The 27396-nt window shown below is 43.8% G+C and overlaps 1 protein-coding gene across 1 annotated transcript in view; it reads right to left on the reverse strand.

Moving 5' to 3' along the window:
• Window positions 1-27396, reverse strand: part of RYR3 (ryanodine receptor 3) — a 573341-nt gene that overhangs the window by 245849 nt on the left and 300096 nt on the right. Inside the window, exons 13-18 of the mRNA XM_052647070.1 lie at window positions 25139-25307; window positions 23653-23788; window positions 21796-21891; window positions 20265-20383; window positions 10685-10818; window positions 8312-8553 (exon numbers count right to left, since the gene is read on the reverse strand). Of these exons, the coding sequence (XP_052503030.1) occupies window positions 8312-8553; window positions 10685-10818; window positions 20265-20383; window positions 21796-21891; window positions 23653-23788; window positions 25139-25307 (896 nt within the window). The remainder of the gene's footprint in view (window positions 1-8311; window positions 8554-10684; window positions 10819-20264; window positions 20384-21795; window positions 21892-23652; window positions 23789-25138; window positions 25308-27396) is intronic.

Raw genomic sequence — 27396 nt, forward strand, 5'->3', positions numbered from 1 at the left:
CTGCATTGGCAGGTGGGTTTTTTACCACTCGGGCCACCTGGGAAGCCTGTAGGACCTACAGTCAACACTATTAAAACAAAAAAATCTTAGCAAAATTGATGAGTATATAGGTTTGATACTTTTCCTGTCTCCATTTGACAAGACTGAGACCTCTCAGCTCCTTTTATGGAGTGTAGATACCTCAGGGTCCCAGAATCTTTCCTTCCTTATCATATTAACTGTTATGAAAGGAACCTATGGTATTAAAACTCAGCAAACCTGGCCATAATTGTCTCATTCTTAAGAGCTCTTGTTTTTCCATTAAAAACCAATCTTTCCTGCTTCAACTGTTTCTTTTTCAATTAGTTTAACTTCTGGAAAATATCACTGCAGTCATTTGAATAAATCCTAAGAGATTTCTATGGATTTGTGAAAACCAGGAATTAATTGAAATGCTGAGTTAGACAACTAACTTCAAAAGTATCCATATCCTTGCTGGATAAAGATACAAATGAAGGGACTTCCCTGGTGGCCCAGGGGTTAAGAATCTGCCTTTCAGTGCAGGGGACGTGGGTTCAATCCTTGGTCAGTGAACTAAGATCCCACGTGCTGAGGAGCAACTAAGCCCGCATGCCACATGAGAGCCCATATGCTGCAATGAAAAGATCCCATGTGCTGCAACTAAGGCCTGACACAGCTGAGAAAACAAAGATACTAACAGATCTCACCTTTCTGAGATCCACATTAACTAGGACAAAACTGACCGTGTTGACTTGTGACTCCGGTGCCCTCTCATCCCACCCTCTCAGCATTTGCTCCTGGCTTTGGTGCCAGTCTGAGACTCAGCCAGTAAGAGAGGATGAGCAGCCTTCATGGTGGATGTCCTTCATACAGCAGTGCTTTGATGCCATCAGAAACCAAGCTTCCAAGCTTTATTGACACCACAGCACCAGGGGCCTTCCCGAGGAAGGATGGCTGGGAGAGTATCTGTCCAGTGTGCTCCCCCGGTTGAAAACCACCAACAGGATGAGCAACTGTGCCCTTGTGGTGAAGGACATTGTCTTTTATCTCCCTTATTTTAAGAGACTGCAAGCCTAGTAGCAGTTGCCATTGGAACACTTGCTAAGAGCATCTGTAGGCAAGCTGAAATCGTAGTCTGAGCCTATATTTAAAACATAGAGAGAATATAGAGTTGGGATCAATGTTATCCAGAAACTGAAGGGAGACTGTGGTTAATCACTGGATATGAAGTATGTGCTTAGCAAGTGCTTAGGGCAATGTAATGAGAAGTCTATTTGAATAAGAGAGTCCATTTCACGTAACATTCATGTTGTAAAAGGTCATTTGATAAAGTACATCAGCTCTAAAACATAAGTAAAGATTTGAAACTAGAAAATGATGGAATTGTGAGACTGCTTTTGTACATTCTGTTTCATAAAACTGTTCCCATCTGGAAGAAGCAATCTCTACCTGAGGAGGGTTTTAATGACTCCAGATGATTCTGAAGGGTCCTACCTCCACATTTAAACAATATGCTTGTTTTCCCAATTGCCTGTAATGAGGTGGCAAGGGGGTCGGGTAGGGGTGAGAGCAGTCTCAGAGCCACAGAAAGGGCTGAGTTCAAATACCCAGTCTTTATCTGCTGTGATTTCATTAAAAAATCAGCTTCTATGTCCACAAAACGGGGACAGTAATGCTCACAGTGATGCTGTCAAGAGGTTTTTAAAGTATGGTTATTATTCCCTAGAGAAGGAAATGGCAACTCACTCCAGTATCCTTGCCGGGATAATCCCATGGACAGTGGAGCTTGGTGGGTTATAGTCCATGGGGTTGCAAAGAATCAGACATGACTGAGTGACCGAGCACAGAAAATTATTATTCCCATGATTTTGACAAGACAATGACTTATGTCCTGTGTATCTCTGCAGAGGCAGTTGCACGTGGCAGTAAAGGGTGTTTCCAGAACCAGGCTCCCTGGGCTTGAGTCTGGTGCTGCTACTTACTGTGTGAGCCGGGGCAAGTCACTTACCTTTGCGGACACAGGTTCCTCATCCATCTAATGAAAATAAAAATGTCCTGGGGTTACTGTGAGTTTTGAATTAATTATTCCATGAGAGTAACTGGAAGAGCCTGACACAGTGCAACCTGCAATAAATGGTATTTCTATTGCTCGTATAACTCCAGACACTTCCATTACTAGGTTAACAGAAGATAAGCTTACTAGCATATTGTTTGGATATTATGTCCTTTATACTATTAGGTAAAAACAACAGTACAGAGAATCATAGCATTGAGGACTGAGTCCAGGAAAGTGACTTGAAAACCGAGTTACTGAAAAATCAGTCAATCGCTATTGAAAGACCATGCTCTAAACAGGCACTTTCAAATACATTTAAAATGTTCTGGATGCTTTTGGCACAACCAACAGGGATGTGATGCTGTAGAAAGGAGAGGCAAATATGACATGGAGAGTTTTTCTAAATCGCTTTAACTGCTTTGCCAGATATTAGGAACTCTGAGTAATCCTAGAGACCACCTATTGGGACAGGCTGGGAAGCCTTGTGGCTTCTGTAAGTCTCAAGAAAATCCCTGACTTATAGGCTCAGGACCATTGGAAGGTCCCAGAGGGCTTTGAAAGGCCATTTCAAGCCTAGCATTTTTAAGATGAAGGAAAAAGCCACTTAATCACATGCCACACATCTTCAAATGAACCTAAGGATGTGTTACTGCAGGCTTTTATTTCTTCCGATGAGTCATGTAGACAAGTGGAAACACTGCCACGCAGCACTTCCATTGCCCCAGGCACCGCAGAGTTTGGTGTTGTAACGTAAACACAAATACTCAGGCATGTGGAAACAGAGAAGATTCAAACACATCAAAACTGTGGTGTCCTACAGCTACTTCTTGAATCCTTTACATATAGCACTGTGGTTGGAAAAGTCCAAGTCACAGTGGGCTGTGTTTTGATAGATGAACCAATACCCTGGAGCTCATCCTAGTAGGGAGGCAGGCGCCCTGTCGTCAAATTGTCCTGATGAGTCAGAAGTGCTAAGGAATCAGGAAAGAATTTTATTCCATTCATCTACTTTCTGTATCACTTTATCTCTTAAGAAGGTGAATTCCTTTGCTTATTCAAAATTTTCAAGGGGAAAATTTACAACAAGGGAAGAGGGGGTGTGATTGCCGCCTATGAAATTGCTCCCTAACCAGTGATATATTATATGGCTGTGTATGTGTGTGTGTATATGTGTGTGCATGCTCAGTCATGTCCAAGTTTTGTGACCCCATGGGCTGTAGCCCGCCAGGCCCCTCTGTCCATGGAACTTCCCAGGCAAGAATACTGGATTGGGTTGCCATTTCCTACTCCAAGGGATCTTCCCAACCCAGGGGTTGAATCCCCATCTCTTGCATCTCCTGCATCGGCAGACAAATTCTTTACCACTGCACCACCTAGGAAGCCCTACTCTATAGGCTCCTCTGAGCCAAATTCACCCCCAACTGCAGTTCTGAAAGGCTACATATGTAAAGGCTGTATCGGGAGAGGGAAAGTGATGCCAGGACAAGGAAAGAGCCATTCCTCTGAAAGGATATTCAGTGGCTGAGCTGACTCAGCAGTCTGTAGGGAGGGCTGGGCAGGGTTCAGATGGGGGATATTTGTACAGCTGATGATCGAAAGAAACTTCATAGGCTTTGGTGAAGACCTATGAAGGCTGCCCTCCTCCTACACAGAGGAAAAACTCATTCATATTTCCCAGGATGTCACTTTGAAACCTTCTTCCTTATTCATCATGGAACCTGGGCTCTGTTTTCTCTCAGGATGGAGCTAATTCTCATGGTCTCGAGGGAGATGCCCGGAACTCTGCACTTGGTCTCTATGATAGTTGACTTCATAGACAATAAAAGTCAGGAAGAGATATTTATTTTGCATTTAGTGTGTGTCAAGAACTTCACATCCTTCATCTCATTTAAATTTCCTAAAAGTCTTGTACCATCTTCATTTTATCTGAGGAAACCAAGTATCTGGGAGGTTAAGTAATTTGCCGGGTGTCAAAAAAACCAAGTAAGTGAAGAGCTGGGATTTAAACCCAGGCATCACTCCAAAGTCATGCTGCTGCTTCTTAAATTTCTCTATTGACAAAAGTATTCGGGGCTCTGCCATCCTTTCCAACTTCAGCAACATCCTTTGTGCTTTAATAAGTAGTAAAGTCCAACTCAAGGCTGTGGCTTAATTTATGCATATAGATAAGTTTAAAGGTAATAGACCATCCACGCTGTGGCAAACGGCATCATTTTGTTCTTTTTATGGCCGAGTAATATTCCATTGTACATATGTACTATATCTTTATCCATTTATCTGGCAATGGATATTTAAGTTGCTTCCATGCCCTGGACATTGTAAAATATGTGACTATGAACAGTGGGGTGCATGTATCTTTTTGAATTATGGCTTTCTATGGGTATATGCCCAGTAGTGGGATCACTAGGTCATATGGTAGTTCTAATTTTAGTTTTTTTAAGGAACCTCCATACTGTTTTCCCTAGTGACAGCACCAATTTACATTCCCATCAATAGTGTAGGAGGGTTCCCTTTTTTTCACACCCTTTTCAGTATTTATTGTTTGTGGATTTTTTGATGATGGCTACTCTGACTGGTGTGAGGTGATACCTCACTGCAACTTTGACTTGCTTTTCCCTAATAACTGTGATGTTGAACATCTTTTCATTTGCCTTTTGGCCATTTGTTCGTCTTCTTTGGGATGTCAAATTAGATATTCCACTCATCTTTTGACTGGATTATTCATTCTTTTGATATTGAGCTGAATAAGCTGTTTGTATATTTTGGAGATTAATCCCTTGTTGGTTGCTTCACTTGCAAACATTTTCCCATTCCTAGATACTGTCACACTGAGCGAACTAAGTCAGACAGAGAAAGACAGATACATGATGTCACTCATAAGTGGAATCTTTAAAAAAAAAAAAAGGGTACTAATGAACTTGTTTACAAAACAGAAGTAGAGTCACGGATGTAGAAAACAAACTATGGTTACCAGGGGGTTGGGGTGGGGAGAGATAAATTGGGAGATTAGGATTGATACGTATACATTACTATATACAAAATAGATAACTAATAAGAATATGCTGTGTAGCACAGAGAACTCTACTCAGTACTCTGTAACAGTTTATATGGAAAAAGACTCTAAAAATAAACCAAGTGGATATATGTATAACTGATTCACTTCACTGTGCACTTGAAACTAACATAACATTGTAAATCAACTATATTCCAATAAGAAATACAGGCAGTGGACCTGGACATTTACATCTCAAGAAAGGAAGAAGAATGGTCAGACCAGCATCCACCATTTCTCCCTCGCCACCCTCTATTCTCTCCTGTAGTAAGTTGGAGCATCACTTCCACTCCATTTCTACATCAACTATTACCTTTTCATCAGACAGTCCAAAATTCACTGCTGTCCTGGTGGAGTCATTAACAGAAACCTTATTTCTTCCACTGGTGCACACGCTGACATATTTACCTGTTTTGTCTTCTGCAAGATAAATGTTACCTGGGCGCAAGCTGGAGAATTCAGAGTGATGCCCAGACCCAAGGAAGCTTTGTGTTTTAGTGAGCATAAAAGATGCCAATTTTGTGGATGCTGGTTTCTTGACATCTCACCCAGATGCTGAACATTGAGTGATGAAGACCCCCAAAGTGCTCCTAGGTGAAGTTATATTACTATGTGGGTAATATTCACCTGGCTTTCTGGTCTTGAGTGGATAAGAAAGAAAAAAGGAGCATTGTACATTCCTGGAATGATACACAATAGGATGGATTGATCCTACAATATGATGGATGTCCAGGTTCTGAAATGCACTGATAGCAGTGCTTTCTGGATGTGCAATGAGCGGGTTCTCTGCCTCCTGACGCACTGATGCATTTATTTTGCAAATTTTTATAAAGGGATATGTCAAGTGCCCCATGGAGGGCTGTGAAATCTGGAAAAGATGGAATAAATGTTTTCTTTTGAGAATGGCTGCTTTTCCTTTGAAACTAGGGGCCAATTTGCTCCATCCAAGGGTCTTGGTGGACTTCATATTGCCTCAGTCAATCCAGAGTTCTCCATAAGTGCAGCCCGGGATCCAGAGAGGGATTCATTACCTCTGTACCACCTGGGACGCCATCTGCCAATGTAGGAGGCACAAGAGATGCAGATTCGATCGCTGGGTCAGGAAGATCCCCTGGAGTAGGAAATGGCAACCCACTCCAGTATTCTTGCCTGAAGAATTCCATGGACAGAGGAGCCTGATGGGCTACAGTCCATGTGACTGCAAAGAGCTGGACACAACTGAGCGCATACAGCTGGGATCCAGAGAATATGTGTGGGTCGTGGTGAAGAGAGGGCAGGAACTGAGCAGCAACCAGCAGGCAGTGGGCAATGCTTTTCTCTCCTCAACCCCAATCATCCCCCTACAGGTTCAATTTTATTAAACTCAGGAGCTGTAGGTATATGAGAAGAGTCATTCACTCTTTTCAAATCACTTCCCCAGAGATAACTTTCCGAGATCCTTATGCCATCTGATGATAACCTAAGCTAAAGGTTACTACAACTGTATGACCACAGAAACAATGGCCCTACAGTGGGGCTCTGAGAATCCAGAGAAGACCCAGCTTCATCCCTCATGAAATGGAACCAGGGCAAGTTAAACTGGGAGGATAAGAGAACAAGACATTCACTTCACTCTATCATCCTGCCATTTTGTACCCACTTTTGCGTGCAACACACTGTCCCCTGGGATACACAAAATACAGAATCAGGCAATTTCTTCTTATAAATGATCCCAGATACATATATAAACAAACACATTTGCACCATTCCTAAGAGGTAAAAAATGTTTATACTGAATATAAAATAGCACAAAGATTAAAAAATATTGATCAGTTGAAAGTAAAAATCAACTGTAAGAAACATGTCACTAGGACCTGAGCTATTGGTTTTAGCTGGAAGCTAAAGGAAGGAGGAAAATGTGATGGATTTTGTAGTTCTCGGTTACAAATGAAAATACATAGGTCTGCCTTGTACATACAAACTTTTCCCTGGTACTGGATTTAAGGAAGATTGTATGTCCTGGTTCCTTATGTAAGAGGCACACAGCACAATGCTTACCATAGAATTTCTATAAGGGACACAATACCTCCAGTTCCAGTTTTGCAAAAGATACAGATAAGACAAGCTGTAGATAGGAGAGGGGAGGGGTAGAGCCTCTGCTGTGGATAAAAGTATGAGGGTTAGTCTTACATTTCCACCCATTCAGAAGCCAAATCACTCCTCCACAGGCAACCACCGTGGACATTTCTGGGGAAAGCATAAATGTATATCGAAAAGGGAAGTTTTGAAATCTTTGAAGAGATTAGCAACTACCGTGTGTCAGGTACAGATCCAGACACCTGTAATAAAGTGTATTACAACGCAACATGTTACAACCACAAGATGACAGGCTTGTAGTCAGATATGGAGCCTTCTCTGTGTGACTGCGAATAAGTTAACTAAACATCTTTGTGTTCAGTTTCCATGTCTGTAGTATGAGATCAATATTATCCACTGTAGGGGGTCATTGTAAGGATAAAATGAAAGAAAAAAATGTACAAAAGATATGCAGCTTACGCAAAGTCAATAAATGCTCAGTCTTTTTCTCCTTTCCTGTTTGCCCATGTAACCTCGACAAATCCATGCAATTAGGATTGTAAAGAAGCAGACACTGAGCTTGAGAAAAGTTAAGGGATCTGTACTAGATGATGTAACTGAAGTACAGACTCATGGTTTAAAAGAGGACAGTCTCAGGCTTCTCTGGTGGCTCAGTGGTAAAGAATCCACCTGTCAGTGCAGGAGACATGGGTACGCTCGCTGGTCCGGGAAGATCCCATAGGCCTGGGAGCAACTTGGCCTGTGTGCCACAACTACTGAGGCTGTGCTCTAGAGCCTGGGAACTGCAACTACTGAGCCTTAGTGCCACAACTAAGCTACGGAAGCACATGCACCCTAGAGCCTGTGATCTGCAGAAGACAAGCCACCACAGTGAGAAGCCTGTGCACCAGGAGAGTAGCCCCCACTTGTCACACAGCTGGAGAAAACCCCATGCAGCAACGAAGACCCAGCACAGCCAACAAACCATAAAATCATATATACAAAAAAGCAGGGCAGTCTCATTTCAGATGTGATGTGCTTCCTACTTAACCATCTCCTTAGTTGAGACTTGAGTCTGTATCGTTTCAACAAGAAGTAACCATTTCCATCTGAACAATCAGGGGCCGAAGCTCCGGCAAGGTGCTCACCTGACCAGAGGTGAAGTCCATCAAAGCCATAGGAGTATAGGTCATCACCAACACCATTGCCTCCCCATCCTTCTCCACCTCCGGGGTAAGGAGCGTAGCCAGAGGAAGAGGCCCAGCCCACCCGCAGATGCGTGGGCTCTGCTGTGAGGAAGGGGTCCACCTGGTCGATGATAAGCTCAAAGTACCACTTCTTGTACTGTGCTGAGCCTTCAGCAACTCCCAGGAAGATGTTTGGCCGAATACTGAAATTAAACATGAGACAGGTGGCACCTACAGACTCTTAAGAAATAGGAAAGCAAACTGAACCAGACCATAGGAGGCATGGGCCCAATTAAACCAAAAAGTGAAAGTGAAGTCGCTCAGTCATGTCTGACTCTTTGCGACCCTGTGGACTATAGCCCACCAGGATCCTCTGTCCATGGGATTCTCCAGGCAAGAATATTGGAGTGGGTTGCCATTCCCTTCTCCAGGGCATCTTCACAATCTTCACATCTCTTGCATTGAAGGTGGATTCTTTATGGTCTGAGCCACCAGGAAAGCCCAATTAAACTGAGAGCAAGAGCAATTTCATGATTTTTGTCTTGTTCTAAAGCAGAATAATCTTCAAGCCTCCAACACTTGATCAGGTTCTTAGTGGGAGATGTCAGGACAACATTAATTCCATTATAAAATATAAATGATATATCTTCCAATATTCAAGGCAACACACATTTATTGAGTGCCAACCATAAGTAAAGATGCTGAAAACATCATGCAGAGTTGTATGCTTGCAAACTCCTCTTTCTGTAAGTGTAAGAAATGACTTACTCAGGTTCTGGTAAATTGGTTTAAGCTTTTCCCCATTGGCATTAATAATAATGGCCTCTTAAAAGCATTAAGAAGTCACTATTAGAAATAATCCAGACAAATACTGCATGGTATCACTTACACATGGAATCTAAAAAAAATAGTCCGACTTCTAGAAAGAGAGAAGTGAAAAGTAGTTCTGGAGAGTAGGGGCAGGGGGAGAGCAAGAAGTTGGTAAAAGGGCACAAACTTTCACTTATCAGACGAGAAAAGTCTAAGGATATAACATGGTGACTTTGTTGATAATGGGCTTCCCCTCGTGGCTCAGTGGGTAAAGAATCCTCCTGCAATGCAGGAGATGCAGGTTCAACCCCTGGGTTGGGAAGATCCCCTGGAAGAGGGCACAGCAACCTACTCCAATATTCTTGCCTGGAGAATCCTCATGGATGGAGGAGACTGGTGGGCTAAAGTTCATGGGGTCACATGGGGTCACATGGGGACATGACTGAAGTGACTGAGCATGCACGCACACACAGTTGATAACACTGTATTATAAAACCGAAATTCACTAAGAGAGGAGGACTCACATCTTCTCATTTAAAAATGGTAAATGTGTGAAGTGATGGAAGTGTTAATTAACTTCATGGGGAGAGAGAATCCTTTCATAATGTTTATATGCGTTGAATCATCACATTGTATACTTTACATATCTTACACTTTTGTTTGTTATTGTTAATTATACCTCAATAAAGCTGGAAAAAATTCAACCTCTATGACAAAAAAGGTGGGGGGGCAGATACATCAGTATTAGGCAATCTTGTTAAGAAATAGAGATTCTAGTGTATCCAGAAGAAAAATGGTTAAAAGCTTGGGACAAACCACTTGGAGTTGTTCTTCTTGGAACCCTACGCTTAGAGGTCCACTGTCCTGGGATAATACCGTGTCCATTTTGGGTGGGCAAGGGAAGAACCATACTGATACCTAGAAGAAAGCCTGTGTGGTGTCTATAGACCTGAACCTGCTCTGCACTTTGGAGGGGACATTATTTTCTCATGTTGAAGAGTAGGGAGGGAGCCCAGGTGGAGAGCTGCTGAAGTTGCTCCCTAGTCCAGGTCCAGGGAGTTCATGACCCCCACGGTTCTTCATGAGACCATTCTGGCCTTCACAGATGGCCCTGGGGGTAAATGGCCAAGTGCCAGAGGATAAAAGAAACTGTGGTCTCAACATGGGACATCCACTCTATCAAAAGAGTTTTAGAAAAAAATGTTGGTACATCAAAATAAAATATGTTATGAAGAAGGTATAAGATATGCATTCATGTTTAAAATAAAACATGGTAGATCACTCCCTTAGGCCAAATTCTTTAGTCCTCAGGTGATATGTTTACTCCGTGGGGAGAAATTTGAGAAATTCAGCTGAAGGGGTTGAAGTACAAGGCCCTAAAAGATGTTCACATTTGCTGGTCTTATCTTATGTGGTCACATAAGAATGGAGATGATGGGTAGGTGGCTTTGGAGTTGAGATCAGCACTCTTCCTTTCCTTTCTGGGGACAAGATGGGCATGTGCAGTGATGGTGGTGGCCTTACCTTGTTACGTCATTAATCAGCCGTGTCTGCAGGAGCAGGTTTCTCCGGGGCAGCAAGTTGTCACAGATGAGATTCTGGTTGGCTCTCACTGCGACCCCATCGCAGAGACAGAGGGAACACAGCACATCCAGAACCTGCAGCAGGACACACCCCAGCCAACCTTAGGACCCGAGGGGGGTGCATAGTGGGCAGGACCTGATGGCCACAGCACAGGAAGGAAGCCTGCCTCACGAAGGCAAGGGCCAGGTGACAGGTGTGAGCACCTGTTCAGAGTCAAGGAAGCCACACCTGCCTCACCAGACATGAGTGAGTGATGCCCACGTGCCTGCTGCCCCTTGGGGAAATGAGGTTGGGTTCCTTTCTAGCTACTCTGCCCTAGTCTTATGACCCATCCCTCCAAACTAGGCACGCCACCTGTGGTCCCTGTTCTCTTAAAGTGGGTAAGAGTCTGAGCTCTGAAGATAGCCTGTCTAGGTTTCTTTTCCAGCCAGGTCCAGGACTAGGATGAAGTGAGGCAACAACTTCCTCTCAGGGTAGGTGCTGGAAGGGCCCCCATGGACCTCAAGCTGAAGCATGTGCTCCTGCCTGGCCTTGGGGGCACTTTGCACAAGGTCAGCAGGCACTCACACAGGGTTTCCTGAAAGACACTCAGATTTCCATCTGGCTAAGGTCCCTTGCTTGTGGCAGGCTTGGGATCCTCGCATGGGTGGGGTAGAGGGGACAATAGGGCAGATTCCGAATGCTGGTCTTCTCCTATGATACCATGAAAGCTAAGATATCCCTATCTTCCTAGAAATCCCTATTCAGAAATGTTTCACCTGCTTTTTTTCCCCTGTAGAGTGAGAGTAAACCATAAGAGTGAGCAAACCAGGCAGACCCTGAATCTACCAGATCTACCACGAGCTGTTCCTAAACCACCTCATATGCCAGCTGCCAGGAAGTGGGAACAGCCCCTGGCCACCTCTCCCAAGCACTGGCCTGCCTGCCCAGTCTCCTTGCGCTGAATCCTCATTCATCCATATTTCATGTTCCTGGTGTGGCAGAGCCAGAGAAGGCAATGGCACCCCACTCCAGTACTCTTGCCTGGAAAATCCCATAGACGGAGGAGCCTGGTAGGCTGCAGTCCACGGGGTCGCAAAGAGTCGGACATGACTGAGCGACTTCACTTTCACTTTTCACTTTCATGCATTGGAGAAGGAAATGGCAACCCACTCCAGTGTTCTTGCCTGGAGAATCCCAGGGACAGAGGAGCTTGGTAGGAGGCCGTCTATGGGGTCGCACAGAGTCAGACACGACTGAAGTGACTTAGCAGCAGCAGCAGCGTGGCAGAGCAAACATGCGGGGCCAGGCACTGCTCCTCCCTCTTTCCCCCAGGGGGAGGAGTGTGCAAACGGCAGGGGATGAATAACAGCCAGGACCGTGGCAGGCTACGCTGACAAGGAGGGGGCAGCCCCAGTTCAGTCTTCAGTGGCCACCAAAGACTCCATGCTTAGTGGGGTTGGATGGCTTCATGTTGTTGATGGGGTTTGTATCCATAATTCTCACAAACCAGTTTTCTACCTGGCTCCCTGAATGTCAACTCCATTCCAAATAAATACAGAGCACATTAATGGGACAAGCAGAAAAGCACTGCAAAGGCAGTTTTATGGAGGACTCTCACTATTACCACTCCATGAAACATATGACCGTGGCACTGGAAACCCAGAGGATAATTTGTTCCTCTAAGAAAAGAGCCCATAGATGGCCAGGAAATTAAATACTTATCATCCAGCCTAGCACACATTTTCATCTGTTTTGCCTTGAAGTGATGGCTGTAGGAGCCTTGCTGTCACAGCCGGAAGGAAAGTAGAGCTTAATCCACATACAATAGGATCAGTGAGGAGGAAAAAAGCTCTGAAAAGCACACAGCCTAATGGAAGAGTACATCACCTACAAATAAACGATGCCGTAAAGAATGTGCTGACAGTGTTCAGGCTTTATTTTTACCAGGCGTTTCTTGGGGTCATGCACCCCAACATTCACTGCAGCGCTGTTTACAATAGCCAGGATGTGGAAGCAACCTAGGTGTCCATCAACAGATGAATGGATAAAGAAGATGTGGCGCGCACGCACAATGGAATACTACTCAGCCATAAAAAGAACGAAACGTTGCCATTTGCAATGGACTTAGAGATTGTCATACTGAGTGAAGTTAAGTCAGACAGAGAAAGACAAATATCATATGATATCACTCATCCATGGCATCTAATTTTAAAAATGATATAAATGAACTTGTTTACAAAAGAGAAATAGACTCAGATTTCAAAAACAAACTTATCAATACCAAAGGAGAAACGTTGTATGGGAGGATAAATTTGAAACTGGGGATTAACACAAGTACAGTATTGTATATAAAACAGACAACCAACAAGGACCTACTGTATAGCACAGGGAACTCAACTCAATATTCTGTAACAAACTATGCATGAAAAGAATTTGAAAAAGAATCAATATGTGTATAACTGAATCACTTTTGCTGTACAACTGAAGCTAACACAACATTGTAAATCAACTATATCCCAATAAATTTTTCTTGAAAAGTGAAGGGCATGTAGATGGGTCAGTCCACCCTGGGGAAATGCAGACACAGTCCTTAGGGGTCATCTGTACTTCCTGATGGAGAGGAAGCATCTCAGTGACCTCTGGGGTGCTTGTTGGCTGTGGCAGGTACTTCCCAGTGGTCACCAGACTCTGCCTCCTTCTCGTCCTATGCACAGAGGCTACGCTTCCCAGACACACTTGCAGTGCTGTGGAGTCATGTGACTGAGTTCCAGCCAGCGGAAAGTGGGTGGATGTGATGTGCACTGCTTTCAGACCTGGCCCCTATACTCTCCCTTTCCAGAGGGATGTGGAGATCCAAGGGAGGATTACAAATCCCAAGGGTCTCCTCACTCCAAGTGAGATCCTGCAGCACTGGAATCACATAGGAACTTGCCAGAAATACAGATGCTCAGACTTACCCCCAGAAACCTATCAGATCGCAGCCTTCAGTTTAACACAATTCCCAAGAGATTTACAAACACATAAAATCTGTGAAGTCCTGTCCTGGGGGACAGTGAGGCTGCTAGATGGAAGAAAAGTGTGTCTCTGAATGACCACACAGCATGGAGCCTTCCCACTGGCTGGCCTGATACAGTGACTTCACTGTGCAAATCTGGGGTTATCTGTCTTGGAATTAGGCTTCTCTAATCTAACAGAAGCAGAAGATATTAAGAAGAGGTGGCAAGAATACACTGAAGAACTCTACAAAAAAGACCTTCACGACCCAGATAATCATGATGGTGTGATCACTCACCTAGAGCCAGACATCCTGGAATGTGAAGTCAAGAGGACTTTAGAAAGCATCACTACGAACAAAGCTAATGGAGGTGATGGAATTCCAGTTGAGCTATTTCAAATCCTGAAAGATGATGCTGTGAAAGTGCTGCAGTCAATATGCCAGCAAATTTGGAAAACACAATGGTCACAGGACTGGAAAAGGTCAGTTTTCATTCCAGTCTCAAAGAAAGGCAATGCCAAAGAATGCTCAAACTACCGCACAGTTGCACTCATCTCACACGCTAGTAAAGTAATGCTCAAAATTCTCCAAGCCAGGCTTCAGTAATATGTGGACTGTGAACTTCCAGATGTTCAAGCTGGTTTTAGAAGAGGCAGAGGAACCAGAGATCAAATTGCCAACATCCGCTGGATCATCAAAAAAGCAACAGAGTTCCAGAAAAACATCTATTTCTGCTTTATTGACTATGCCAAAGCCTTTGACTGTGTGGATCACAAGAAACTGTGGAAAATTCTTCAAGAGATCTCGAGAATACCAGACCACCTGACCTGCCTCTTGAGAAACCTGTATGCAGGTCAGGAAGCAACAGTTAGAACTGGACATGGAACAACAGACTGGTTCCAAATAGGAAAAGGAGTACGTCAAGGCTGTATATTGTCACCCTGCAGAGTACATCATGAGAAACGCTGGGCTGGAAGAAGCACAAGCTGGAATCAAGATTGCTGGGAGAAATATCAATCACCTCAGATATGCAGATGATACCACCCTTATGGCAGAAAGTGAAGAGGAACTAAAAAGCCTCTTGATGAAAGTGAAAGAGGAGAGTGAAGAAGTTGGCTTAAAGCTCAACATTCAGAAAACGAAGATCATGGCATCTGGTCCCATCACTTCATGGGAAATAGATGGAGAAACAGTGGAAACAGTGTCAGACTTTATTTGTCTGGGCTCCAAAGTCACTGAGATGGTGATTGCAGCCATGTAATTAAAAGACACTTTCTCCTTGGAAGAAATAGATAGCATATTCAAAAGCAAAGATATTACTTTGCCAACAAAGGTCGGTCTAGTCAAGGCTACAGTTTTTCTAGTGGTCATGTATGGATGTGAGAGTTGGACTGTGAAGAAGGCTGAGCGCCGAAGAATTGATGCTTTTGAAGTGTGGTGTTGAAGACTCTTGAGAGTCCTTTGGACTGCAAGGAGATCCAACCAGTCCATTCTGAAGGAGGTCAGTCCTGGGTGTTCATTGGAAGGACTGATGCTAAAGCTAAAACTCTAATTCTTTGGCCATCTCATGCGAAGAGTCGACTCATTGGAAAAGACCCTGATGCTGGGAGAGATTGGGGGCAGGAGAAGGGGACGACAGAGTATGATATGGCTGGATGGCATCACTGACTCGATGGACTTGAGTTTGAGTGAACTCCGGTAGTTGGTGATGGACAGGGAGGCCTGGTGTGCTGCGATTCTTGGGGTCACAAAGAGTCCGACACGACTGAGTGATTGAACTGAACTGAACTGAGCTGAATCTAGACACTGGTCCAACTTGAGAATTTCCCTGGCCCACTCTGTGAAATTCATCTGCTGCTTAATTGTAAAACCATTTTCACCATTGACACCACATTTCATCCAAGATCTTTCCTTGCGCATTTAATCTCTATTAGTCACCACCCCAAACACAGGCTCATGTGGGAATTCTGATTTAAAATTAAGAAAGAGGCACTGCACATCCATGGAAATAGCATTTGGCTCTTGCATTTTGTCCTCAGCTTTCTATTAAAATAGGTTTATTTTTTAAAATACAAAAGGTACTTAATTCGGTGAATTTTATGTCATGTTCTATATTTGATAAATGAGTGCTTTCTCCCTGGTGAACAGATTCTGTTCTCCCTGTGGATGTGTGAACTGAATGGTTGGGAGCACTTCTATCTTGCCTTGACTGCCTGGGAACTCAGGTGATTTTGTGGCGCTATTACAGCAAGTCTGTGGGAGTTAATGGTTTCCTTGCCTTTGTGCTCTTTTGTGCCATGCCCACCCCACCTACCTATTAGGGCTAACATCTCAGTTCTGATTTATACTTTCTCAGGACCAATGATGTGACTATTTTACTATATATATTTTTTTCTCACAGGTGGCTCCAAATCCTTGTGAAACAAAGATTATAAAAAAAAATTCATCTGTGATAACATTGAGCAGGTGTGAAGTACGTTAGGTTGCAGGGAGAAGGGCATACTTCATTTTTATTATTATATACTTACTTCATGTAAAAATCAGAAGGTTACTGTCAGAATATTCAACAGTTGTCCTTTTTACTCAATAAAACTGGTGCCACCAACATAGTAAGTGTGCCTCATGCTATGAACAGCCATCTGTTGGATGAGATGAGACTTGGGTGCATTTGTGAGCTTCCATCCATTCAAGATGAGACAAGAGGAGATGGTGGTTCTACTCATCCATTCCTCTTTTTTTAATCACATCCTCAAAAACATGAATTAGATGCCTGCTGTGTGTAACAATGTGAGCTGGGCACTAGGGATATCACAAGGTCCCTGCTGTAAAGGAAACTTAGTCTCTGAGAGAAATATACACATAATATATCTGCAAGGAAAGGCAGAGTGGAAACACCGTGGAACAAAGTGCATGGTGTACGGGGAGGAGAGGAGATCACATCCAGCTGGGATTCAGAAAAAGATCCATGGGGAGGGTGGCATCTGAACTGTTCTGAAGGCAAACAGAATTTTGATGGGATCTGGAAAAGTGGAAGGTGAGGAGATGCTGAGGATGAGTAAGCCTTGTCACTTGTGAGGTCATGGGGTAGAGTCCATTCAGAAACTGGGGCAGCACACCCCACTTCTGTCCTTTTTACTCCAAAGATTGTGCTTTCTCTCTAACTTTTGGACCTAAATCTGATCATGCTTTAGATGACTGGCAACACTGTTCACAGCCAGTATAGAGCTGAGAACTAAAATACTACTTGCCATATCAGTAAACAAAGGATGTCACAGCCATCGCATTATAGGTACTACAATGGTGAGCCCGAGGCAGCTCAGAAAGGAAGCAAAGAATGCCTTTCCTTTCTAAACATATGAATGGAGGAGGTCAAACCCACCATATCTATAAACCTTTAACAAAAAATATCATGGTCTTGAAGACCACCTTCATGGACCCACAGGAACTCTCAAATTCCAGTCTGAGAAACACTAACTTACTATACGAAAATGTTTTCTGATTGTGAATTTTTTTTAATGCGAAGACTTTTATATTTATACAATAAAAAAAAAAAACTGGAACACAAAATTAAACATAGTCTCATAGAACATGCCAGACTACAGCTTGAGAGACACTGGAAAGAATATTGAACTTAGTGATGGAGACCTAAATTATTGTCCTGGTTTGTCTGGCAACCTTAGTTAATATTTTAAGGTGTCGTATACACTGGCCTTGTTTTTGCCTCAAGTGGAAACAATACTTCATGGAATAATAACAAGGAAGAAAGAAAATGCATGCGAACACTGAGCACAGCACCTGGTATTTGTCAGACGCAAAATAAAAGTACACTATCATTATCATCATCATCAGTGTTTTTGGAGGCGTTGTGAGGTGCCCTGGGCTCTAAAATTCTATGTATTTTGAATTACTATCTTCACGGAAACCTAAGTGAATAGGTCAGAGATGTCTGGACACCTGGAACTATGGAAAGCAGAGCAGCCTGGATAGGAAAACATTGCTTTGGCATTTTCCAAGTGAAGACACAATGCTGCAATGGAAGTCTGGTCTGCACCCAGCACATTCTGTGCCAAGCGACCACAAACATCCCTGGTAAGGATCTGAGACTAGGTTTCCCTTGAAAATAAAAGTCATGTACATGAATAACTCTAATGGGGGAACTGAATTCATGACAAGCCAGCCCCCATCCAAAAAATCCACCAGAAAACAAAAAAATGGGACATCCTAGAAGAGATTATTTTTGTACCACGATCACATTGCCTCAGCTTTGACATCATTGCCCAGAACTTCTCAGTCTGGAAGATGTAAGAGTACTATGCTAGTACACTCAGGTAACATATCAGGCCAGGCATTGATTCCTAGAAGAGTCATAAAGCTCCCTAGGCCTCAGTCCCTAGGCATTGAGAGTTCCTCGGACAGCAAGGAGATTAAACTAGTTAGTCCTAAAGGAAATCAACGCTGAATATTCATGAGAAGGACTGGTGTTGAAGCTGAAGCTCCAACACTTTGGCCACCTGATGCGAAGAGTCAATTCATTAGAAAAGACCCTGATGCTGGGAAAGATTGAAGGCAGGAGAAGAAGAGGTGACAGGATATGATGGTTGGATAGCATCATCAACTCAATGGACGTGAGTTTGAGCATATGCCAGGAGATAGTGAAGGATAGGGAAGCCTGGCATGCTGCAGCCCATGGGGTCACAAAGAGTCAGATACAACTAAGAGGCTGAACAGCAACAACAACAACAACAACAGGTTTCAGTATTCTCAACCGTGGAATACTCATACCGTGGTCAGAACAGTAATCAGCTGCCATTACTGACTGGCCATCCAGTAAGGGCTTGTAGCTTTTGGCTGAAAGAAGCCATCGCAAAGTTCGTTACCTACTAAGTGTGTTCTGCAGTGTGATCACAAAGCAGCCCCAGGAGCAATGAAAGGAGAGCAGCTTTGCTTTCTACGAGCTCCTCTTGACTTCTGCCCATGGCTCCTGACTCAGGCCATGGGTTACTCAGGTGCTTATCAATTACTCTTATTACACTTTGCAGATGGGAAGGGGCATGTTCGGACATAGTGAAGATGGGCTGAAGCAGGAGCCTCATGCCTGCTTTTGATTTACCACATTTGGGAAAGCAATTACTAACCCCACATATTTCTTTCTGTTTTTTGCCAAGCAATTTCATAGATGCTAAGGCCCGTGGCTTGTTTGTTTCCTAAGGATGATACATATCATCTGAGCAGTGCTGCAGAGGCTTGTTCTCCTGGACCCCCCACTCCAAGACGTGTCTCTGATGTGCAGTGCCCCCAGCTGAGGGTGAGCAGAGAGGGCCAGTGACCAAGCTGGGTTCTCTCCACTCTGCCTGAGCCCAGCTGCTGTCCCTCACATCCAAATATGCCACCTGATCTTGAAATGCTCCTCTTCAGCCTTGTAGTACCTGGCTGCTCACTAATGAGTTGGTAAGATATCCCCTTCCATGTACTGGGCAGATATCAATGGGTCAGGATAAGACATATTTTTAATAGACTTTCCTGAGATCATGCTTTCCTGGTAGCTCAGATGGTTTAGAATTTGCCTGCAATGTGGGAGACCCAGGTTTGATCCCTGGGTTGGGAAGATCCCCTGGAGATGGAAATGGCAACCCACTCCCGTATTCTTGCCTGGAAAATTCCATGGACAGAGGAGCCTGGAGGGGTACGGTCTATAGGGTCAGAAAGAGTCGGACATGACTGAGCAAACACTAATCCCCAGAGATCATGGTGTCTTAGAAATATAATTCCAAAATAGAGAAATTAGAACTTTAAGAGACCATTAAAAAAAAAAAAAACTTGACCCAGAATTCTGCCTTCGTAAGTGAGGTGGTGTTATCTTCATTTTACAGCTGAAATGATGGGGGCTCAAGGTCATGCAACTGTTTCCTCTTAGGGAAGAGCCCCACCACTTGTTTCCTCTGGCTTGTTCATGAAAAGCCCAGTTTTTTCCACCTGCTTTGACTCATGGCAAGTCTGATTTCATTTAAGAACATGCCATGTTGCCAAGACTTTCTACATTATCCTAAGTCTGATTTCTATGTAGCTTCTTTATAAAGCTGGCACTAGCTGTTTCATTTCTAAGCTCCTAGACTCGAGGGTGGGATCAGTTCCCGCAGCCGACCTTGTATAGAGCTGAATGCCTCGCAAACCAGCTGGGTGTTAAGGGGGTAATGATGAGCCAGGCTTGGGAAGCTGGTGGAAACTGAGGGGACCACCCAAGGCCCCGTGTGACTGGCTCAGAGTGTACTCCTAAGAAAGAAAGGTCTTTGAGGACCTCCGTTTCCAGAGATTTTTTTTAAAATTTATTTTAAAATCAAAGCTAAGAAAGAGAGTAGTTATCACTCTCTCTCTTTCAGGACCTTAGTTTCCAGAGGTTTTTTTTTTTCTAATTTGTTTTTAAAAAATCAAAGCCAAGAAAGAGAGTAGTCAATACTCTCTCCATAACACACAACTGTTACTAAGCAGCAGGGAAGGAAAAGGCAGGTAAAGTCAATCCCTGTCCGGGATTCCTTCCATACTTACCTTGTGATTCCGTCCGTGCTTATCCATCAGGGAGATGATGGACTTGATGTGGCCCTCTGCTATCAGGTTTAAGGCTTCTGGGCTTTCAATGAGGATGCAGTGCAAAACTTCCAAGATACCTGCATGTATGCCACAAAAATCATTTGGACATTAAATAACCGGCAGAGCTAATTATAACTAGAAACCTGAGAGAGAAATGATCCTCCTAAGGGGACAGAATACCATCATTCTTTGGATCTATTAAATACTTCCAGCCAGAAGAAAGATGAGGCATCTCGGATAGACTTCAGGAGCCCCTGGGGCAAGACTCTAATTTAGAGGTGAGTTTATTTATTACTAACCCCTCCTCCCTCTTCCTGGACAAAGACATGATCCGTTTGGGTCAAAATATAGAGAAGCAGCTTTAGAACAGAATTTTTAACCCAATAAAACCAAGCAATACTTAATTTAAAAACAGAAAAAGGGATACCTAGTTTACTACAAATTCTAAAGGTCATTCAAACAATTTAGAAAATGCTTTGAACGTTCCTTGAAAAAGAATTTTTCTAGGAATCACTCCAGAATTTTTTTTTAGATGCACTGGTATGGTATATGAGTAAACTGTAACCTCACTAAATAAAGATTACTGGGCTTTGTCCCCTTTTCTGGGCACACTGGATGGTTTTCTGTATTAAGCAAAGGTGTAAGAAAAACAATCAGGTGGCCCTTATAGCCTGGTACCTGCATGTAACACTGGGGTGGAAATGCACAGAAAGTTGTCGGCTAATATCCTTATAGGTTTTGTTGAGAAGAGTCCTCTTGATTCTCTTTTTTCCCCCAAGGTTTTCATAAATTACCCTAAAATGTGGTCTGGCCCTGGAAGGAGGTTCTGGAGGAAACAGAGGCTTCTTTCTAGAAGACATATGTGGAGGCGGACGATCCTAGAGGAGCTTTCCCTTGGCTTGTCTGTTCAAGCTCCTGTCATCTCTAAATGATGAAAAGAGCACTGAAACCTTTCAGCTTCCCAGAGGGGGACCCACACCTGTCACGTTCTCTCATCTCTGAGGAAGCAAACTGCAGGGCCTCATGGCATGGTCACTTACTAATGATGACCACTTTTCTTGGCCCAAGTTCTCTGTGAGTCATCAAGAAGGGCTCTAGATATGGTGTTGAGGGTGACTCAGGGGTATGAGGCGTATCATTTCCTCTAAGTTCTTGGCCATCTTTCAGTCCTGCTTCTAAATAGTTGAGAGGACCATGTTCAAACTGGGTGGGGAATGATTCAAGGGCTCAGGGAGAGGAGATGAGGGACAAAGTGAAAAATGAAGCAGGAAAGGAAAGAGTTTTGATGCCTGGCTTAAAGTTGATCAACAAAGTTTTAAGAGTACTAGGAAGATTTAGGATTGTGTTTCTTTTGTTGAAGTAATTACTGAGGATTGCTTGTAATCCAGTGGGGGGAAAAATTGTCCAGAGATTAAACTCTCTCTCTTATAAACAGAAACAAACAAAAAAACCCCCACCTTCTCCAGTTGTGTTTCCTGTCAAATCCTACCTGAGGAAGATTCTAGTCTGTCCAATTTGCTGATCAGCCAGTCAAGGTTATTGGAGAATTGAGCACAGTTGTTTCTGTTTCCACGAATAAGAGCAGCTGTGAATGAGAACATGTTTGATCATGTAGGTTAAAGGGCACAGTGATGGGAACTTGGGATACTGCTGAATACTCTATCTGCTTAGCAGTTAGAAAGAATGAAATAGTCCCCTTCCCCTCCCAAGCCTTTTGATACATTCCTGTGTCTACATTTTGAAGAGCAAAAAAAAAAAAAAAGAAAAAAAAAAGAAAAAAATCTACCATGCATTCAAATATTCCCAGAGATTCCACTGTGTATGAGGCATCTGTCTACTTGCTGGGAATAAGTCAGTGGGAACACAACAGGTCCCCTGCCTTTGTGAAATGGAGGAGAGAGACAAAATACACACAGATTTTAAAAAATTACTTTCGATAGTGATAAGCAAGAAAACAATATCTGCTTGGTTGCTGGCTTCAGATCTCAATTTCCTCTAACATTTTCTTAAATCTAGCTAAACACTTGCTATTCTTCAGTGCTAAAAGAAGGCATCCAAATGAGTACAACTGAAAGGGTTGGTTAAACTAATAGGCAAGTAATAACAAAACATGAAACTCTAAAATATCTAAAATGCATCAGTACATGACAGTGGTTCGCAAAGTGTGATCCCCGGATAGGAATGTCAGTATCACCTGAGAAGGTGTTAAAAAACACAAATTCGTGGCCTTGTCCTGTGTCTACTGAACCAGAAACTCCAGGGATGGGCCCAGCAACTGTGTTCTAACCAGCCCTCCAGCTAATTCTGAGGCCTGTTCATCTTTGAGGACCATTGGTAGATAATACTGAAAAGGTAGACAGAGAATATGCTGTCACTAGATTTTCACTATAAGACCAAGTACCTTCCCTCCATAGGCCAGTACTATAGACGGGACTCTGGAATAAGTCCATGTGAACTGACTGGCTCTGAGGCTTTCTCATCATGCTGCTGGTTTTCAAAGACTGTGGTATTCACAGACATTTGTGAGGTATTTGGATAAGGAAATTCTTCCTCGGACCTCTGCTTTGTACCTCCACAGTCACTAAAGGGCAGAATTCAGTCTAATCTCCTATGCTGCTTCTCAGGCCAGCCATAACAAGATTAAACCAGCCAATCCCAAAGGAAATCAACCCTGAATATTCATTGGAAAGACTGATGCTGAAACTGAAGCTCCTATACTTTGGCTACCTGTGAAGAAGAGACTCACTGGAAAAGACCCTGATGCTGGGAAAGAAAGAGGGCAGGAGGAGAAAGGGGTGACAGGGGATGCTATGGTTGGATGGCATCGTTGATTCAATGGGTATGAGTTTGAGCTAACTCTGGGAGATAGTGAGAGACAGGGAAGCCTGGCATATGGTAACCCATGGGGTTGCAAAGAGTCAGACATGACATAGTGAATGAACAACAACAAGAGGGTTGACCTTGAGGCTCTGCAGGACCTACTGACCTCCCAGAATCCTCCCTGCCAGAATCCATCTTGGCCGAGCAATGCATGCACCACCAGGGAGGACCCTGAGTAAGAGTCATTGGCCAGAGACAACCTGGAAACTAATCCCATCACCATAAGACCCTAGACTGTGGGCCACAGGACAGAACAGTCCTCCCGGGTTCCCTAACACTCCTCTCTCCGTCCAGGTGCCCCTCCCCAACAAATTCTCTCATTTTGTCAGCATATATATCTCCCCAGACCACTCATTTCTGAATGTTAGATAAGAGCCCCCTTTTGGGCTCTCCCTTCCTGCAACAAAAATGCCTATAGACCTCCACAGCCACCTGCCCAGGGAGACAGCTCTGGGCATGTACTTACCGAGCAATTTGTACAGGAGGTTCAGAATTTCTTTCCAGGCCATCCCACTCTCCTCCCTGGCGATCCCTGCGAAGTGTGCTATGCTATTGTAGATATTTAAGCGATCAATGCAGTTTAACACAAGGGCTAACATTCCCTGTGAAGGTGAGTTGGGAAAAAAGTAAAAGTACGTAAGATCTCAGGATCCTTTTTGTTCTTTCCTCTCCTTATCATTCACCTTTCAAAGCTGGTGATCCTAATGTGCAAACAGACCTTCACGGTGCCAATTTGGGTTTTGTTTTTTCCTCCCCAAAACAAAATATGCATTTTTATGCCTCAGGGACCTAAATAGCTTCCATTTTGGAAGTGAGTCAGCAGTCTCCTCTGACGGGCTTGACCCCACGTGTTTAACTTAAACCAAGGACGTAGTGAGGAAGAGGGAACACGAGTGAGTCTCACAGAAGCCTGCTCTGTCTGGTGTGAAATGATTCTGACTCACCTAGAAACAGCCCTTGGATATAGGATCTATTTTTCTTTAAGATGCAAACTTGTGCATCTCCCCATCTGCTCCAAAAAGGGAATTTAGAGACAATAAAACTAAAAGAGGATTTTCTAAAACGACCTTTCCATCTAATTTACAGTACTATGCCACCCAATAAAAACATCTGTGCCCAGCTGTTCTTCAAGAGCAGGAGGGAAATGTTAAGTGTAGTTTCAGCAGCCTATAAAGGCACACAGAATGTTTCCCCAGCCAAAGTCTGCTCTCCTCAGAAGGCTCAGTAGGGACAGGTCTACTTCCCACACTGCCAACTTTAGAAATGCCAAAGGACAAGCCCTGTCCACAGGAATGCAAGGCCGCAGGAATATGACCATGGCCGTAAAATTAATGCCAAATCATCATGCCCAAGCTTAGAAAAGCCATGTGATCTAAGATCACACACAGCCAGGGATGAAGCCAGAACTAGGGCCAGGACTCCTTGAGCCCCAAGTTAGTATTTTCCCCATATCTATGCCCATCCCTAGTGACTCAGATGCTCAAGTTCACCTTGAGACATAGTAGCGTCTGTATCTCTTAAACCAGCTCCCCAGGCATTTCTGATGTGGTGGAACCTGGGAATTCATATTTTTCCAACAAAGTTCTAAGGTAATTCTGATACCTTCCAAAATTTGGGAATCACAGCTAATGCCATACTCTCATAGCTGAGATTTTACGAAAGATGAATTTTGGATACATAGGTGACACTGAAGCTTTAAATTAATCTGGTTTGAATGTACCAAAGTACAAGCATGACAATGTTTGCTGCTAATGTGATCCAGGTGCTGACAGGAAAGGGTAACTTCCAGTGAATCTTTTTCTTTCCAGCTTTCTCTCTTTGCTCTTCTCTTTCTTGAGCACATGCATGCACGGAGACAAAGAGACTGCATGGAGACTCTAAATTGCAGTCATCAGGGCACTTTTAGCCCTGGACACAAAAGAGCGTCTCACTTTTTAATGTTTTGGACTTACCTCTTCCTTGAAAAGATTCTGTCTGTTTTTGAGTGAGCGGAGCTTGCTCTGCTTGCCTTCATGCTGCATCCCCTCCTCCGGGGGCTGGAAGTAGGCAATCAGGTCATGTAAGGTCTGCAGGACCTCTTCTATCGGCAGGGTGACCGGGGCAGCTGTGCGACTGTTTCCACTGAAACCACAGATGGACATGGCTTAGGCAGCGGGTCTCTAGCAGGACCCTGACGAGGGTCCATTGGGTCGTAGCTCCTCCCTGCCCTGAACTGGGCACAGGGACTGGTATGGCTGTTGGGCACCTGGGATAGTCACTGTACTGATAACCTCAAATTGAAGTTTGCTGACAAACACCATAATGGGAAGGAATTTCTAATTCAATTTTCAAACCATTTCTCAAATCAATGGAAAGGATCCCTGGCTGTGTGCCAGGTCTTCCTTTTTAAGTAGAAGTACTTTTATAGATAACTATTAACCCATAGTTCTTTTAGACTACCACACGTTCCTGAGACAGGTTAAGCATCAGCTGGAAGGGGTTTCATCACTGGGGCTCTTCCTCCATCTACATCTTTGTCTTCTGTCTCCCCCATGTGTCTTTGTGATGTCTCTGTGGGTGTTTTCCTCTTAATGTTTGTGTTTGCAGGCACCCTATTTGTTGATGTGTTGATATCTCCCTAGCTCTGTCTCTCTTTCCAGCTTCCTCTGTGTGGCCTGTCTCTGTTTATCCACCCCCCACCAGTGTCCCATCTCTCGACATTCTTCTTCTCTGCTTCAACATCCCCACCACCTCCCTCTGTTGTGTTCCTCCCATCCTATACATATGTGGGTCTGACTCCCTCTGTCATAATTTTCCAAACAAATCTTATAACTGAGTGCTTCCAACAGAGAGGCCACAAACCTCCACAGATGACAAAACGACCCTTTGTTTTCCTGTCTCCTTGAGAGGTACACTGGTGAGCTTTTCAGAGGCCAAGGCTAAGAATAGGAAGGGGGAGTGGATGCAGTCGGTGAAACTGAATCTGCAACCTCACTGTCTGAGACCCTAGTGGAATGGGACCTTTTTCCATGAGTTAATAACATCAGGGGTTTTCTTCTGTGGTTGATTTCTAATGAGCTGTCCTTTACATTTACTGAAGATTTGCTTATATATCTGGATACATGCTAAAGAAAAGATTGTGAGCTAGGCCTCAGACAAAGCTTATAAACAAGTCCTGAAAATACTCAGGTTATGAGATGACAGTAATTCCACTTCTGTATAAAAATGCCAAGTGCACACAATGAGAGAAGAGTGAATTACAGGCAGGAGGCACTTCTCAGCAGTGTGTCCTCTGCCCATGGCAGGTGCTCAGGAAGTGATTATTAAAGATTCTATGGGATATTATTGGATTCAGAGACAGTGAGGAAGAGAATCTCACTTGGATATGAGGTGAAGGTTTGGGAAAAAGAACACAATCAGAAATGACTCCCCAGTTCCAGGTTCAGTAAGAATGAATACGTTTTCCTCAATATTTCCGATCTAGTTGCAGAGTTTTTTCTCTCCCTCTCTCTCTTTTTAAAAATTTAATATTTTCCATATACCAGAGACACTCAGGCCAGTTAAGTGAAGAGTATGGTCTCATGTGATGAGAAATAAGGATGAAAGAAGAGGTCTGTAGGCATTTCTGTAGCTTGATGGGGCAGCACATCGAGGGTGGGAAAGCGCAGGTCATAGTCACTGCCATTTAACTGTGAGGTCCTTGGAGTGCCTCTAAGACTCCAATGCTTCAATTTCACAACTGAAACATAGGAAGGTAGACTCTCTGTTTGCCAGGACCCTTCTGGGGCTAATGTTTTTTTTCCCTGTGGGTTCTCAGTGCTGGATCACTTCATCTTGCCTCTTGAAGAAACATCAGTCTGACAGTCCTCCAGGGAAAATGCCTCCTTCCTTCAAAAGAGAACACATAATACACGCTTGGCATTGAGGACACATCCTCTGAATGGCTTCATGATGCTCACAGTCTACTCTGGAACCGTGGGGGAGGAGACCCAGATGGATCTAGACGGACAGGGACAAGAGGATGCTGCAGTTCAGAACTAACTACAACCGGCCCCCGTCTCAGCTCAGCACTCCTCCAGCCCCTACAGCCACTGTCCCATTATGCTCTCAGATCTTTGACAAGGACTTCTTAAGTAAAAGCTCAGGTGATTCTGAGTATTTACCATACAGTTACCATAATTATTTATATATCATTCCCCTCCAAAAGCTAAACTCAGAGGACAGCTGGATA

The sequence above is a fragment of the Budorcas taxicolor genome, chromosome 10, assembly GCF_023091745.1.
Source record: "Budorcas taxicolor isolate Tak-1 chromosome 10, Takin1.1, whole genome shotgun sequence".
Lineage (NCBI taxonomy): Eukaryota > Metazoa > Chordata > Mammalia > Artiodactyla > Bovidae > Budorcas > Budorcas taxicolor.